The sequence below is a fragment of the Oncorhynchus clarkii genome, chromosome 27, assembly GCF_045791955.1.
Source record: "Oncorhynchus clarkii lewisi isolate Uvic-CL-2024 chromosome 27, UVic_Ocla_1.0, whole genome shotgun sequence".
Classification (NCBI taxonomy): Eukaryota; Metazoa; Chordata; class Actinopteri; order Salmoniformes; family Salmonidae; genus Oncorhynchus; species Oncorhynchus clarkii.
Genome location: NC_092173.1, coordinates 17,937,833 through 17,955,838, shown reverse-complemented (window position 1 = coordinate 17,955,838; position 18,006 = coordinate 17,937,833). Strand labels below are relative to the sequence as shown.

At 43.6% G+C, this 18,006-nt stretch overlaps 1 protein-coding gene across 2 annotated transcripts; it reads right to left on the bottom strand.

Annotated features, from left to right (window-relative positions):
* Positions 1-11,243: 11,243 nt before the first annotated feature.
* Positions 11,244-15,512, bottom strand: LOC139385695 (beta-crystallin A1-2-like). 2 transcript variants are annotated; one of them, XM_071130967.1, is made up of 6 exons: positions 15,415-15,512; positions 14,472-14,535; positions 14,139-14,257; positions 13,684-13,825; positions 13,099-13,241; positions 11,244-11,789 (listed from the first exon to the last, which is right to left on the bottom strand). In XM_071130967.1, exons 2-6 carry the CDS (start codon positions 14,508-14,510, stop codon positions 11,642-11,644), a joined length of 591 nt encoding a protein of 196 aa, XP_070987068.1. In that variant the 5' UTR covers positions 14,511-14,535; positions 15,415-15,512; the 3' UTR covers positions 11,244-11,641. The 2 variants fall into 2 exon arrangements, with proteins under 2 accessions (XP_070987068.1, XP_070987069.1); XM_071130968.1 differs by having other exon boundaries at positions 15,424-15,484.
* Between the last annotated feature and the right edge of the window lie 2,494 nt (positions 15,513-18,006).

The window sequence follows — 18,006 nt, the reverse complement described above, 5'->3', positions numbered from 1 at the left end:
GGGCCACGGTCGGAGACGATGTCCTCCAGAAGGCCATAGTGCCAGAAGACCTGCTGGAACAGTGCCTCAGGATGACTTTGTGTAAGGTAACTGTGGTGATGAGGAAGGGAAGGCTTTCCTGGTACAAGGTCTCCACAGTGAGGGTGAGTGGTGCTGTAATGTGCGTGATAGTGCCGGATCCCAATGGTCATTTATCCAAGGCTTGTCCAAGGCAGAAGACCTGCTGGAACAGTGCCTCAGGATGACTTTGTGTAAGGTAACTGTGGTGATGAGGAAGGGAAGGCTTTCCTGGTACAAGGTCTCCACAGTGAGGGTGAGTGGTGCTGTAATGTGCGTGATAGTGCCGGATCCCAATGGTCATTTATCCAAGGCTTGGACCGGGAAAGGAGAGGAGAGCGGGTATGTGGTGATGTTCAGGGAGGAGACGAAGGCCTGGTCGATAAAATTCCCCGTAGCACCTGAGTCCATTGGAGCCATAGAGACAACAACTGAGAGATAGCCAACCAGTGAAATGGAAACCAGGGACGGTTTAGCAGAAAACGATGAAGGAATACTCATGCCTACCCTGGGAGACGGCTGATCACAGGGCCGTCCCTCTGCCCCAGTGGACTTAGGGTTGGGAGCCGGTGCTCCTCCTGGTCGCAACAGGGACACAGGCCCAACTGTCTCGGGCAACTTCACTCTGCCACGGAGAGATGTGTATCTCTATAGGTTCAGACTCTGCCCCAGGAAGGCCAAAGGCGGAGGGTGAGGGGCGATAGAAGCGCCGGCGCCCCCGAAGAAGGTTGTCCAGGCGGATGGCCATCGCGATGAGCACATCAGGGAAAGGTTGTCGTACTGGCACACCAACCACCTCGCGCAGTCCTCTTCAGAGTAGGGTGCTCATTCAATTAGGGTCTAGCCTGACAGGAACAGGAAGTGGGCTTCAGGTAGTTATAGTCCTGCATGTCTCCTGAACAGAGATTAGAAGATATGAAAATATAGCCTATGTGTAACGTTCGTCGTCCTTGTCTGAGGAGGAGTAGGAGAGATCGGACCAATATGCAGCGTGGTACGTGTCCATGTTAATTTATTCAACAGAACACTAAACAAAATAACAACAGAGAATGAACCGAAACAGTTCTGAAAGGTGACATACACTAAACAGAAAACATTCACCTACAAAACACAGGTGGGAAAAGGCTACCTAAGTATGATTCTCAATCAGAGACAACGGACGGCACCTGCCTCTGATTGAGAACCATACCAGGCCAAACACATAAACACAACCTAGAAAAATGAACATAGACTGCACACCCCAACTCACGCCCTGACCATACTAACACAAAGACAAAATTAAGGAACTAAGGTCAGAACGTGACACTATGTCAATTTTTTTTCCTGTAAACATTTCATTGTCCCTCTGCTTCAAAACCACTCATGAAGACATCAATATCATTTTTGGAAGCACAAACAAAATAAAGTGGGCAAGCATAGAAAATAAACTTGACTGTCACAAGCAAGTGTGTTGACTCAATCTCTTCTGTTTAGGTCATGAAAGCAACAGCGTGGACACAGCCTTAACGCTTTGAATCAGGAACTTCCTTAAATCTCCACATAACCCAGGATGTAGGCTACAAGATGTTGATCAATGCAAAGTACCTCTGGCAGAACAGAACGGGCTGTGGCCAGCACCAGCCTTTCCTCTAGTCGAGGGCTGCCTGGGGGAGGAATGTGTTTGCGGTGGCCTGGTGCCACCTGCCGCTCAGGCAGCATTCCCAGATTGCCCTCAGCACAGAGCCAGAAAGCAGGCAGGCAGTAGGCCTCTGGAGGGTTGCCATGACTAGGTGGGCACTGGAACCCAATTAAAGTAGGAAACTAAACTATCTTCCTTACACAGAAAAACAAGGCCAAGTTACTGCCGCCTTTACACAGACACAATCCAGCGTGCAAATGCATGCTAGTGCGCATAATCACACACACGTGCACACACACAAATTCACAGGAGACAAACATCACAAACAACCCCTGCTCTTTTATCTGAATGTGTGAGGCCTACCAGCCTCAGGTTAGAAATGCTGCTGTGTGCATATTATGATATCAGAGAGCATGATGTGGGCAAGATACAACACAGCAGATTCAGCATTTACATAATTAAACAACACACACACCCCGGCAGCAGCAGAGACAGCTAATATGGCTGCTTGAGATTTGTCCAACTACAGGACGTGGCTTTAATTCAGGAATCTTCAGAAGTTATTTGACACAGAGGCAGTGAGAGGGGATGAGGTGGGGGAGAAAAGGAAAAGAGGAAACAAGTGTCAGTCCACCCATCCATCCATCCTCAGTGAGTGACTAACTTACTAGGCACCAGTTTAAAAAATCAATCTCCAGTAGCGGCTGTTTAATCCACATACATCAGGGTTGAATGTGTGCGTGCTAGGCCAGTTCTCACTGAGAGACGAAAGGTATCAGAAAGCACAGAGTAAGCCCTTACTAACACAGTACTAAGTAAGCTTAGGACAAGCCAGAATACAAGCCAGAGTGGTACATGCAGCTGTTGTACATCGTCTCAAATGGCTGCATCACTGTGACTGCCTGGCCTGCAGATTGATTCTGGGTTCTGTGGTTTTGGTTTACTGGTAAAGAGTTTAGATATAAAACCACAAGACAGTTGGTGGGTTATTTTAAATCTATTTGATTCTAAGCTTTATGGCAGCAGCATAACATATATTTCTACATGTTTCATAGAGTTTTCATAGTATTTTGCTTGAGTCATGGTAGTGGAAACATTACTAAACATGTAGCATGACTGTTAAATGGCAGTGTGTGTAAGCCCCAGTCTAGTTGTGCTCAGCTGACAGCTGTGGTGAAACAGATCAACAGGGCAGTGCCCTACGTGAGCCTGTTTTACAGAGTACTTTAAGGATGTTAGTTCAGGATGGTTCTCAGGGGCTTAGTCCCATATGGTGACACCAGCAGGGTGCAACAGGCCTAGGCTGTCTCTGACAGTGCCTCTATGGACATCTCACTGTGAGGAAACCATTGTGTCTATATCTATCACCTGACCCAAGCCCCGGGCAAAGCCCCCAGACTTCATAGATGAGATCTATACATAATATAAGAACGGATGGCGTTAAAAAGGCTGTGTGGGGTTAAATAAACACTAGATCTGTTACTTCCTGTTTACTTTACTTACAACCACAGGCTCTGAAGTGGTAGAGGACAGAGCAAAAGAAGAACAGGAATTAATGTAACACTACTGTTATCAGCCCTTGTTGTAGTTTGTGGGTTTTCTGACATTCTGATTCCGAAATGTGTGAAAACCAGAACTAGGTTCAAATTGTAAGGCAATGTATTTGCTTTCAAATATACATTAGTGTATTGTATCAGCTGCGCTTGATTGAATTTCCATTGATACATTTTCCAACGCAATGTCACAAAAAACATCCATAATGTGACACAGTTATTGTTGTACATTAACCTTACAGCCCAAGACAAGCAGATCAAAATTGATTCATTCCAGAATCCAGACAAAAGCTACAAACACATAAAGCTGCTAGGTATATGAATACAGGGTACCTAATCCAGCTAGTAAGAAAACAACCCCATTTGAATAACATTTAGTGCAGAGCTGGAGCATCCAGGCCTTCTGTCACGGGTAACTTGGTGCGTGAGGGAAGAATCAGGCGCAGAGAGCATATAGTTCCACAGGAAGACATGCACTTTTAACATCGCACAGAAAATAATGCCCAACAAAACAGGGCGCGGAAAATGTGGACCAACCCAACACAACAGGGTACCAGGTCCAGAGCACGAACACCAAAAAAACATACACATGTAACATATGAGTAATCCAGCACGAAACAAGGGCGGATAAACGTACTATAAATAAGGAAGCCAATCAAGCACATAAATAGACAGGTGCAACTAATAAGACAAAACAAACAGACAACGAAAAAGGGATCGGTGGCGGCTAGTAGGCCGGGGACGACGACCACCGAGCACCGCCCGAACAGGCAGGGGAGCCAACTTCGGTGGAAGTCATGACACCTTCAGTATTGTGTAACTGTAAATGAAGCCACATATACGTATGCTCTTTAATAGAGTTCACTACCACATCATAATGATTTGTGCTAATGGCTGTTAAAAGGCTAGCTGTGATGTCATTGAGCTAGAAAATAACAGCCTATCAGTTATAAAAACAAATATAACTGGAATAACAGATCTTTAGTAGGCCAAGCAGTTCTCATTTCAGCCTCATGTTAAGTCATGATACACTAAACCAGACATAATTGTCACGGATCCCCCCGGAACTTTCATTACACACACCTGTCCCCTATTCCCAGTGATTAGTAATTGTATAAGTGTGCCCTTGGTTTACCAGTGTCCTGTCGATTATTGTTACAATGTCCGTTGGTTCGTGTGAGTACCTGTGCTGTGTGTTTTGGCTTTCGTGCCATTGTGGATTGCGCAGATGATTACGGGTCTCGTCCGGTGTGTTAATCATTGTGCGCTTGTGTTATTTATTCGAGGTACTCCTCGCTCTTTTGTTTGGGTTTCAACCCAGTGTTTTCTATAGTGTTTGTTTGGTCTTCGTCCCCGTGCCTTTTCACGGCACGCCGTAATTTGGGTAAGAAATAAATAAAAAATAAAAAAATAGGCACGCGAAATCGTCTCCCGATTCTTCATACCAACGTGACAATAATAGATACCACAGGGTACCAAGATCAACGGACCTGACTGTTGTCAAGTATTCAGACCCTTTACTCAGTACTTTGTTGAAGCACCTTTGGCAGCGATTACAGCCTCGACTCTTCTTGGGTATGACGCTCCAAGCTGGGCACACCTGTATATGGAGAGTTTCTCCCATTCTTCCCTGTAAATCCTCTCAAGGTCTGTCAGGTTGGATGCGGAGCGTCACTGCACAGCTTTTCTGGTCTCTCCAGAGATGTTCGATCAGTTTTAAGTCCAGGCTCTGGCTGGGCCACAAAGACATTCAGAGACTTGTCTCGAAGCCATGCCCGCGTTGTCTTGGCTGTGTGCTTAGGGTCATTGTCCTGTTGGAAGGTCAAACTTCACACCAGTCTGAGGTCCTGAGCGCTCTGGAGCAGGTTTTCATCAAGGATCTCTCTGTACTTTGCTCCGTTCATCTATCCCTCGATCCCGACTAATCTCCCAGTCCCTGCTGCTGAAAACCATCCCCACAGCATGATGCTGCCACCACCATGCTTCACCAAAGGGAGGGTGCCAGGTTCCCCCCGACGTGATGCTTGTTATTCAGGCCAAAGAGTTCAATCTTGGTTTCATCAGACCAGAGAATCTTGTTTCTCATGATCTGAGAGTCCTTTAGGTGCCTTTTTTGGCAAACTCCAAGTGGGCTGTCATGTGCCTTTTACTGAGGAGTGGCTTTCGTCTGGTCACACTACCATAAAGGCCTGATTGGTGGATTGCTGCAGAGATGGTTGTCCTTCTGTAAGGTTCTCCCATCTCCACAGAGTAACTCTAGAGCTCTGTCAGAGTGACCATTGGGTTCTTGGTCACCTCCCCGCCGAAGGCCCTGATTGCTCAGTTTGGCTGGGCGACCAGCTCTAGGAAGAGTCTTGGTGGTTCCAAACTTCTTCCATTTAAGAATGAAGGCCACTGTGTTCTTGGGGACCTTCAATGCTGCAGAAATGTTTTGGTACCCTTCCCCAATTCTGTGCCTTGACACAATCCTGTCTCGGAGCTGAACCTAGCTATTTGGCCGGCTGTGCAATGGCTAATTCATTAAAAATGTAGATATTGGCTTGCTTGCATAGATCAGGTACTACCTGTTTGCTGAATTGGGTGCAAGAGGGAAGTTCATAATGTATATTTAACTTTCACGAGGAGCTGAAACCCCCTATTCTCAACCACAGAGAATGGGCGCATATACACAGCTATAAACCAAAGACTATAAACATAGCCTACGTATTGCTATTGCAATTCATTTTCAAGGGTTGCTTGAATGCAGAGAGGAGGCGACATTGTGGCGGTTCTTTACATTTCTATCTTGCTCCGGTACACTGGGGGTGCTGTTGGTGAAAATGTGTCAAAATATGTGCGGTGTTGGCAGCTGCATAAGCTATTCTCATTGAGCGAGGCAACATAATGTTAAGAAATTTATCCACAATTCTGTCCATCGCCGTTGTAGTCTAATGGGAAGCCAAAATGTTCTCAAACTGGAGATTTACACGATAGAGGATAGCTTTGAAATGTGTTAATTAAGATTTGAATTTTGATGATAACAAGCGCATAGGCTTTAGTTGTTTTAACGGAAATGTTTTCTCAGCTCAAATTTACTTGAGGCATGAGCCTACAAAACAGCGTAGGCATAGCCGATATGTCTAGTCTTTTTATTTTGTAAATATTTTTATGTATTCATTCAGGTTCACAGTGCGGACCGAAACCGAGGTCCCTGTACTGAATGGTTCGGTACCAATACCTGTACCATTACACCCATATTAAGTAGGCTACCAGATAGAGACAGAACTTAAATTAAACTTTCCTAGCAAGACAATATCAACAGCAACTTATTGAAGAAAAATAAAATTGCTACCCTTGTAGGACCTGATATCCTTCCGAACTTTAGATGAGGAGCTAAGACTGGGGCCTAGTGAAGCTCCTTAAATAGTCATGGAAGACAGGTAAGGAGTGGACACCCAACAGTTACCAAGACCTACATAAATAGGTCTGAAAAAAATCCACAGCAACGGCCTCCCGGGTGGCGCAGTGGTTAAGGGCGCTGTACTGCAGCGCCAGCTGTGCCACCAGAGACCATGGGTTCATGCCCAGGCTCTGTCGTAGCCGGCCGCGACCGGGAGGTCCGTGGTGCGACGCACAATTGGCCAAACCCTCCCTGGTTTAGGGAGGAGGGTTTGGTCGGTAGGGATATCCTTGTCTCATCGCGCACCAGCGACTCCTGTGGCGGGCTGGGTGCAGTGCGTGCTAACCAAGGTTGCCAGGTGCACGGAGGTGCGGCTGGCTTCCGGGTTGGATGCACGCTGTGTTAAGAAGCAGTGCGGCTTGGTTGGGTTGTGTATCGGAGGACGCATGACTTTCAAACTTCGTCTCTCCCGAGCCCATACGGGAGTTGTATCGATGAGACAAGATAGTAGCTACTAAACAATTGGATACCATGAAATTGGGGAGAAAAAGGGGTAAAATTCACACACAAAAACAAACAAAGCAACAGTCACAACAGTTCAAACAGCAATGTAGGTCGGCTACTAAGTAGACAACACTTAAATTAAATTGCCCTAGTAAGACCATACCAACTGCAATTTATTGAAATTTAGTTTCACATCTAAAATCAAGAGACAGTTTATTACAGTGGTTTCTATTGACTGTAAGAGCACATTTTACTCTGGTGCTTATTGGCAGTGTGTAAAATGCTCTATTTGTAGCTAGCAGTAGGACAGGTTTTTTTTCTCTCACTACATGACCAGAACACCAGGAAACTCCCTAGATATACACTAACTAGGGTAGTGGTCAACAACCTTTTCTGAGTCAAGATAATTTTGACTCAAAATGGAAGCCGAGATCTATTTAAAAAAATAAAAACATTACTTAATGTTGCTTAATGTTGCCTGTGCAACATTAACCAATTAAAAACAGTTTTGTTAGCAACAAGGTTTGTGCAATAGGCTCAATACATTATCACTACATATTGGCTACGCTTAAATTGCCCTGCCAATGTTAGACCATTTTGAAATTGTAGTTCAAAATGTTATGTATATGATCACACTGGTAATAGATCCTTTGTTGTGTTACTTGGCACAGCTGAGTGAGCATAATTATTATTTACATTTTTTTACCGGACTGATGGCCCGCATCTGATGGTCAGTCTGACTCACTGTCCCTCCTTTCTCCCTCCCTCCGCTGAGAAAAGGGGACAGTCTTCCAGCTGATGGCGAAACTTAAGTAACACTGCATTATTTCTGCCAATTCATGTTACTCCTATGACCAGAGAAAGTTAAATATTCCTATATATTAAAGACAAGCTGCAAATAATAACGCAAGCTTATCGAAACACTTTGCTATACTCATTCATTACATCTGCAATGCTGGTTGTAGCGTGAGTGGAAGTAAGGAGAATGTGCATTTTAGTGTTGACAGTGCTGAATAACAACTTAAACATGAACTTACTCATAAAAACAGCAGATTTGTTGAGTCTCTCTAGTCATGGTTTTCATAGTTTTGAAATTTCACATGGTCAACTTTGCTGTGCGTTCGAGGAACCTGTGCAGACACGGTGATCTGGGCTATCTGATTTGCCAGCGGTAGGCCTATAAGTGCACATGATTTGCTCTTTGGGCCTGCTGGGTAGGCGGGGTTCTACGTTCAGACACATGAAATGGTTAAAAATGGGAACACTGCCTTCCCAGCGCTAGCGCTGCTGAATCAAATGCATCTACTGACAACAGCGCAAAACTAATAAAATAAATCAATATTTTTTATTTTGCCTTTATTTAACCATGTAAGCCAGTTGAGAACAAGTTCTCATGTAAAACTGTGACCTGGCCAAGATAAAGCAAAGCAGTGCAACACAAACAACAACACAGGGTTACACATGGAATAAACATGTGTACAGTCAATAACACAATAGAAAAAAAGAAAGTCTATATACAGTGTGCGCAAATGGCGTGAGGAGGCAAGGCAATAAATAGGCCATAGTATCGACGTAATTACAATTTAGTAGATTAACACGAGTGATAGATGAGCAGATTTATGATGTGCAAGTAGTGATACTGGTGTGCAAAAGAGCAGAAAATAAAAACAATATGGGGATGAGGTAGGTAGATTGGGTGGGCTATTTACAGATGGACTATGTACAGCTGCAGCGATCGGTTAGCTGCTCAGATAGCTGATGTTTAAAGTTAGTGAAGGAAATGTAAGTCTCCAGCTTCAGCGATTTTTGCAATTCGTTCCAGTCACTGGCAGCAGAGAACTGGAAGGAAAAGCTAGGATAGGCTTTAATCTTTTGTTTTTGTTTTACAGCAATGTTAGGTGATCGACTAGGAATGGCTTGGCGATCGACCAGTCAATTGCAATCGACCGGTTGGTGATCACTGATCTAGGGAGTTTTTCCTTGGATACTGGTTTGATTGAGCCCTGATTGGATGACAGGTTCTGTTTCTGCTCTGTAGAAGGGGGGTAGGATAATAGCTAGGGTCACAAGTATTTCCTGACCATTTGATCTGACCATGAAAAACTCTGGTCCCTATACAGAAACACAGGAAGTTCTTACTGACATCCCTGCTATCCTCATTGACACTCAAAGTAGGGTTAATATGTTTTTGCTATTTAACTACGCAGGGTCGCCATTTTTGTATAGCTAATTGTAAAGCTTGCGTTCATACGTATGCAGGGTATAAATAAGGCTTACAGGCTGACTACAGCACTTGCGCTGCAAAATAAATGTAGAAATCTATATTATTCAATTATTGCACCCACAATGCTCGTGCGCACCAACGGCTAACACAGAACCCAAACCGGCTGCGCGCGTGTGCCATTGTGCATAAATGTATTTTTTCCCCCCACACCAAACGCGATCACGACATGCAGGTTAAAATATCAAAACAAACTCTGAACCAATTATATTAATTTGGGGACAGGTCAAAAAGCATTAAACATTTATGGCAATTTAGCTAGCTAGCTTGCACTTGCTAGCTAATTTGTCCTATTTAGCTAGCTTGCTGTGCTAGCTAATTTGTCCTGGGATATAAACATTGAGAAACTTTACCTGAAATGCACAAGGTCCTCTACTCCACCAATTAATCCACACATTAAACGGTAAACCGAATCATTTCTAATCAATTCTGCCATGCCATCTAGAGCACCACACTCCTACATCATGGCTTGTGAAATAAAAAGGTAAATGATGAAAACATTTCTAGCTATCTAGAATTTTGCTAGCTGTCTCTCCGGCCAGCCTGCCACTGTCTGCATCCAACTCTTAATAAAGAGGTGGGGTTTCATCTGATGTCAGTCTCCTCCTTGCGGAGGAGCCTCTTTTTAGGGTACGCGCTATCCGGGGTCCTTGTGATGTCTCTACCTCCAATGAAGTTGACATTTTTTAAATGGTTAAGTTAAGGGTTAGGGTTACGTAATGGTTATGTTTCTAGTTAGGGTAAGAGTAGGGGTTAGGGTTTAGGGCAGGATTCCAGATCGCATTGACCCTCCTTTTAAAGGTGGCTTGAATAAGCTAGACTTTGAGACTACATGTACAGTGCATTTTAGTTATGTACAATGTCAACATTAATCAGTAATGTAATATATATCCAGTGTATGAATATTTCTGAAATGTGGAAGGTTGTAAATTGCCAATATTAACAGCCTCAATTTCCTAAACATATTCCTCATACAGTATAGGCTATTGATACTAAATTGCATAGGATAGGCCTGACAGACACCATGCATTTAGGCAAGATTTGGCACTGAATTGAGACAGAATAGGTTTTTTAGTGTTGCCTGAGAGGGCGCCTTTGGATAAACACTTTGATATCTTTTATATTTTTTCTGTTTTATTTCTTTACCTACCTTTTTTTTTCACCTAACACCTTTTTTTGCTCAATTGGTTAGAGCCTCTAAGTAAGCATTTCATTGTAAGGTCTACTACTCCTGTTGTATTTGGCGCATGTGACAAATAAACTTTGATTTGATAATAGACCTGAGTTTAATTAAAATTACAAATTTCACTCATTATTTAATCTTTGTACTGTATATTGAATTATGGCTAATACTTTGATTACTGGAGTTTCTAACCGTGTGCTGTGCTATAGCGTGTAATAAGGGTGGAATATGTGTCAGTTTGCTTTCAGTATGAAGGTCCACTTAGTAGACACTTATATTTCTTAACCATATTTTCTATATTTCTTATAAGCAAGGGTGAATGAAATTAGTTTGTTCAAGGTGATGGAACTACTGTACATAAAAGTAACTGACATTATAGGGTCATTTCAACTAAGAGTTTATAGCTACTTGTCTGCTACTGTAGGCTTGTAAGGGTAGGCCTAGAAGTGGTGGAATGCTGTGGTGTAACTCCAGCCCAGTTCGACCCGTTTTATAGTGACCGGAAACCTGATGCTGAACATGAACCAGTAGATTATAGCCCTGACATAACCAACTCTACTAACTTCTATTACAGATAGTGAGGCCTTCATTAGAAAGTAGTCGCCTACATAGGAAAGGGCTGAGAAAAGATGCAAGAGAAGACAGTGAAAAGAGTAAAGACACTTGAGCAGGTTAATAGCAGACTCTTGTATCGCTGTTTATTTTTTTCTCATTTTCTCTTTATTGATCACTGTGGCTGTGAATTCCCCGTGACAACACTGAAGAACAGCATCAAAGCCTGGGTTGTACCACCACATCACCCGAGACCCTTCACTCCGCTTGATGTGGGATGCACCTGTCACTTTTCTATCTTACTCTTTCGTTCTCTCGTTTTTCTTCTTTTGGCGATGGAACAAAACAAAAGTGCTGTAAACATGTTTGTCGCTGTGGAGCACCAGAAGCTTCAGGAGCCGTCGGTCTTGGAGGTCTAACAGGACTACTGGTCAAGCTTGAAATGATAGGGCGAATGAGGGATGAGGGGAAAGGAGGAAGAGGAGGGGTGAAAGGGAGGAGGCTGTGCACGCTCTTACTGCTGGATGCGACGCAGAGACTGGACCTGGAAGGTCTGAGCATGGGAGCCCCACTCCCTGTAGTGTTTGTACTCTCCGCCATGACGGTCGCACTCCATGATGTACTGGTAGCCACGGTAACCGGGGAACTGGTAGCACACCCAGCTAAAGGGGGAGATGGAGAGGAAGTGGGTGAAGTGAGAAAATACCAGGAAACAAGCCCCAGCCCTTACCCTGTAGAGCAGGGATGGGCAACTTGGCGGCCACTTTTGTAGGTCCGCAGATCAAGTTCCACAAAAATAAAAAAATACTAAAGGTGCAATTTCAAAATGTGGTTGTTCATAAGCAGTTTTTTGTCTTCTTATGACAGTCACTCAATTAGCCCATGTCAGCAAACATTTTTCAGATTGGTAAGTTAGTCTAGCCAGCTATCTAAACTTGAAGTAATCATCGTTGAATTACAGACCGGTGGCTCCCCATTGATCAATAGATATCATATTAAAACCTGCAAATATTTCTCTCCACCACATGACAACATGAGTAGAGTTGCAGCAAACTTACTTTAAAACTGAAACATCTTCTCTACGCTTGCCCCCCAGCCACTGTGGCCCCTCATGATGTTCAGAGTCTAGGCCCTTGCAGATCATAAATAGTTGGCCTCTACAGTACATGTTAATCCTCTGTATAATATCCAGGGACACCATATAATAGCACATTTATAATATACCATATAATAGCTCATTTTTCACCATAGTGTCTCTTTAACACATTTGGCAAAGAGAGGTTGGAGGGTCACAGGACACTCGTTTAGATAATTAATAATTTCAGTTCTGAAATTGTCTTTTGCTTAGTTATATTATGATCTATTACAGAACGGATTATCCTCTCACAGTTTCTATAATTATTACAAAGGATTTGAATTATATAGTTATTACAATGGTTTTTAATCTTACTGCACCTTTTTAGCAGTTTGTCCAAGTTTTGTATTTTTCTTCCCAAATTCGATCAGGCTCGGGAGAGGCGAAGGTGGAGTCATGCGTCCTCCAAAACATGACCCACCTAACCCCGCTCCTGAACACCCGCCCGCTTAACCCGGAAGCCAGCCGCACCAATGTGTTGGAGGAAACACCGTTCAACTGGCGACTGGGGTCAGCCAGCAGGCGGCCACTTTTGTAGGTCCGCAGATCAAGTTCCACTTAAAAAAAAAATACTAAAGGCGCAACCCACCACAAGAAGATGCTAGAGCGCGATGAGCCAAGTAAAGCCCCTCCGGCCAAACCCTCCCCTAACCCTGACGTAGCTGGGCAAATTGTGAGCCGTCCTATGGGACAGCCCAGGAATGAACCCGGGTCTGTAGTAATGCCTCTAGCACTGTACCACTCGAGAGGCCTGATTCCTCTATTTCTGATTTGTTATGAGCATAGTCTTCTGTAGTGTGAAAAAGGAAGCCAGGATTATTACTCCTACTACTTACGCTCCACTCTGGACCTGCATGGATCCGATCTCGTTGTTGCCCCAGCCCATGGCCTGCAGGGAGGGGTAGTCATCGTTCATCTCCCACTGCTTGCCAATGAAGTTCTCCCTTTCAAACACCACAATCTTGGACTCCTTATGGTTCTGTGCAGTTCAGAAAGAGGATTAGGCAATGTCAGGTTACATTCAACCTGTTTCACTCCAAACTATTTACGAAAGATATACTGGGTAGAATTATGAATGAAAGTATGAAATCTTTATAATACTGTGTTTTATTCACTTTGTCATTTAGTACTTTCAATAATGCTGGTAGAGGCTATCAAGGACAGCTACTGTATCTGTTAAATGTAATAATGTCAGTGTCAGTAATACTGAGAAGAGCTAGACTCTGTCAGTGTCAGTCACAAGAGCCAGAGACATGGACTGAGGCCAGAACCCAGGCTTCTGTTCCAATATCGGTACTAACATACAATGTGAATGTATTGGGCATTCTAAGTGGAATTCTACAATGGATATTGGAACATAGTCCACAGAGGAGAGTGTCTGTCTGGCAGGAACAGGAAGTAAGCTTGGATAGTACACTCACAGCAGAGCAGACTGGGCGGAAGGACATCAACCTTTCGATGTGGTAGGCGTTGCTGCCGCTCCAGGACTCCCAGCGAGGGTACTCTCCACGCTCCAACACAAACTGCTGCCCGGAGAAGCTGGAGTGCTCGTACCCTACCCAGCTGCACATACACAGAGAGAGAGAGAGCGAGGGAAAGATGGAAAGTCGGACAGATACAAAGTGATAGAGAGACATAGAGATGAATAGCGAGACATGGAGAGACAGAGGGATAGAGATATACAGTACATGTAGATTGTTGCTAAGGTGGGGCAAATACTTTGTCATGTGTCCATGATACAGTATGTGTCTATCGGTATCACTTAGAAATTGTTGCCTGTGCAATGGTCCCCTGGCTTGAAGGATAATGTGTAACCTGTCGGGGACATAAATATCCTACAGTGTGTACATGTGTTTTGGGGGGCTGGCTGACTTACGCTCCACACTCGACCTTCAGGGAGCGGATGTTGTCCACACCACACTCCATGATGTTCTGGCAGGAAGCAGTGAACTCCATACGCTTTCCCTGGAAGTTCTCCTGGTCGTAGACAGTGATCTAGGACAGAGGATATAGTGCATATTTGTAATCTGCCCGACCCACTATTGCTGTTTTAAATGTATTTATTTACTTATTTTACTGTTTTTAACACAACCAGCATCTCTGCTAGAGACTGCACTTCCGTGTGCAAAGCTTTCCTTTCTCCTCTTGCGTCTGTTAAGGAAAAATTGAAAAGTGTTGTGGAAACGTTGTGTACCTAACACTGACTCACCTTCCATGGTCCCACTGGGTTAGGAGTAGTCAGCGCCATGTTTGATATCTCAGTAATAATTGACCTGTAGTGCAGAAAGCACACAGTCACAGACAGTCACGCAGTCACATTTCTGTTTGGCCTTACAGGAAGACCAGGGTAGACCTGACTAAACCCCAATGGACCTCATCTCCACTCAGCTCTTGCTCTTGCGTCAGTCTGTGCCCAGCAGCTAATGCCCAAATATATTAATATTATGGTTATGCTAATGTGGCTGGAACTAGAGAATCTATGCAAGAGACTCATGACAAGCCCAAACAAAGCACTGCCCTGTGCTGTTGCTGTTGACAATACAATGCACATAGGGCTGAGGGAGGAGATGCACACCACAAAAACAGCTAGCTAAAGAGAGGCAGGCCACAAAAACAGCTAGCTAAAGAGAGGCACGCCAAAAAACAGCTAGCTAAAGCCAGAGCAACGATACAAAGCAGAAAACAGATACCAACAGAGAAGTGCAAATACTGTAGTATAATACTGAAAAAAAATCCTCTCTAATACATAGGTCTGGTATCTAACGTTGGTATGTAATACCACAAATAAAATAGTACAATGCAAAGCATCCATCCACATTTCTGAATAATATGTGATAATTATGTTTTTCTTTATTAGTTGTTATAAATTCTACATTGTGAACCATTGTGTCATGTGCCTGTAAGTCATGCCATTGTCACACCCTGAGTGTGTAAACTAAACTGTGCTGTTGATGGCGTCATGTATGATGTTGACTATGATGACGATTGGCGTTTCCATTTAGAGAATGTGTGTGTGCATATGACCCTTTCTATACATTCCCAAGGCTCAGCAGAAAACAGCAAAGGAAAAAAACAGGACAATGGACAATGTAAATGGACAACAATGCTGGCAAAAGGCTATAGGCTGAACGGTATAAAGATGGAGGGCTTACCTGACCTACCCCAAAAAATTGCTGTGTAGCGCTCACGGGGGGCTCCACAAAACGATGTCCTGACCCCTGAGTAAACGGGCCTATTTATACACAGTGGTGGTAAATGGAGCCCAGGCCTGTGGGACGGGGTAGGAGTCAGCACATTGCTGGGGCCTCCATTGTTCCATACTGAGCCACAGGGCTTTAGGCTCTCCCCCGCCTGCCATGGTGTGGTCTGGATGCAGGGCACCGTGCCCAGTGCCGATTAACACAAGCGTCCAGACTCCGTGATTATACAGGCATAGACTACACCCAGTCCTGGTCATAGCCCTACCCCTAACCCATGACACGATTGCAGTAGTTAATGTATATGCTGTTGAGGAAAAAGATAGAGACACACGTCAGAAAGAGGATGTACCAAAATTCTAATCATTTAAAAATGTGTTTCTTAGATGACAATTGAGGAGATCAATGAGCCAATTAGAAGCTGAGGATGATTAGGTGGCCATGATGGTCAGATTGGGAATTTAGCCAGGACACCAGGGTTAACACCCCTACTCATACAATAAGTGCCATGGGATCTTTAGTGACCACAGAGAGCCAGGACACCCATTTCATGTTGCATCTGAAAGACAGCACCCTACACAGAGCAATGTCCCCAATAACTGCCTTGGGGAAATTATTTATTTTTTGACCAGAAGAAAGTGTCTCCTACTGGCCCTACAAACACCACTTCCAGCAGCATCTGGTCTCCCATCCAGGACCAACCCTGAGATTTGAGATTTAAGTCAGAAGTGGGGTGCAGGGTGTTATGCTGCTGGCTCCATTCACTGTAGTTTTTCTGTGGACAAAACAGTACAGTGAATAGTGTAGTATAGTGAAGTGTTTTTTTAACTAGGCAAGTATTTTATAGTTAACTATAGTATAAATACTGTAGTAAAAAAACTAGTGTATATACTACTTAATGTAGTGTTTTTACGGATTGTAGTATACCATAATATGTACCGTAGTGTTTTTGCTGACTGTAGTATTTACTGTAGTGTTCTTGCAGACACTACTGTAGTATTTTTGTTTTATTATCTTTGACATAGAAGTGCAGGCTTTCTCCTTGAGGAAACCGACTGGAGAAATGCTAAACAAGAACATTTTCCTTAAAGGGTAACTCTCAACCCACATTTCATCCTTTGCCCAACCCCTTCAAATTTAAAACAAAATACATTCAGGTGAGACGTTGTGGCTGGGGGGAATTTTTCATAAATATTAATTGGGGGGGGGGGGGTAGTTGTACCTGATCCCAACACTTTCTCACTAAAGCATACTTACCAGAAGTCCATTGGCACGCTCTGATAATAAGATTATGCATCTAGAGCAAACACTCCTCCCGATAGTTAGCTCACAGTGGTAAGGTGCAGAGTTCCTGACATCTATTGCAACTTGCGGTGCAATTTTGAATTCCCGAAGGAAATGTAACTTACTGCCTTTTGAATTTTGTTTAATGTCAGTGGTCTAGTCAAGGAAGCATCATGCACATATTGACACACTCCACTTAACACAGCCTGGTCTCATAGACTAGATGTAACATTAGTATGATATGGTACGTTTGGTATGGTTACATAAGACCAATGGTTACTTAAGGCCAAATGGAAGTAGGGTGGTTGGTCAGGGGGCAATTTTAGCTAATTAGCAACTTTTCAGCTGCTTGCTACTTTGCAACTGCTTAGATGGTTAGCTAACACTTCCCATAACCTTAACCGTTCTCCTAACCCTAACGCTTTAACGTAACTCCTAAACTTAACCCTAACTTTAACCCTAACCCCTAGCCTAGCTAATGTTAGCAGCCAGCTAATGTCAGCCACCTAGCTATCTAGCTAGAATTTGTAACATATCATACGTTTTGCAAATTTGTAACATATTCATAAAATATAATATGAATTGCAATTCGTAACATATCAGGACTCTCCATAGGGTGGTGCGGTCTGCACAACGCATCACCAGGGGCAAACTACCTGCCCTCCAGGACACCTAATATCTGATACCTGATATCACAGGAAGGCCAAAAATATCACCAAGGACAACAATCACCCGAGCCAATGCCTGTTCACCCCACTACTATCCAGAAGGCGAGGTCAGTAAAGGTGCATTAAAGCTGGGACCGAGAGACTGAAAAACAGCTTCTATCTCAAGGCCATCAGACAGTTAAACAGCCATCACTAGCACAGAGAGGCTGCTGCATGCATACAGACTTGAAATCATTGGCCACTTTAGTAAATGAAACACTAGTCACTTTAATCATGTGTATATACTGTATTCTATACTATCTACTGCATCTTAGCCTATGTCGCTCTGACATCCATATATATATTCTTATTCCATAACTTACTTACATTTGTGTGTATTAGGTATTTGTTGTGGAATTGTTAGATATTGCTGCACTGTTGGAACTAGAAGCACAAGCATTTCGCTACTCTTGCAATAACATCTGCTAACCATGTTACCAATAAAATTAGATTTTGTTTTGAAACGGGTAATGGACATCCACAAATGAATAGATACCATACGAAACATTAACATCTCATACTAAATGGAGTATCTCGGATTTACGTACAAAATAAT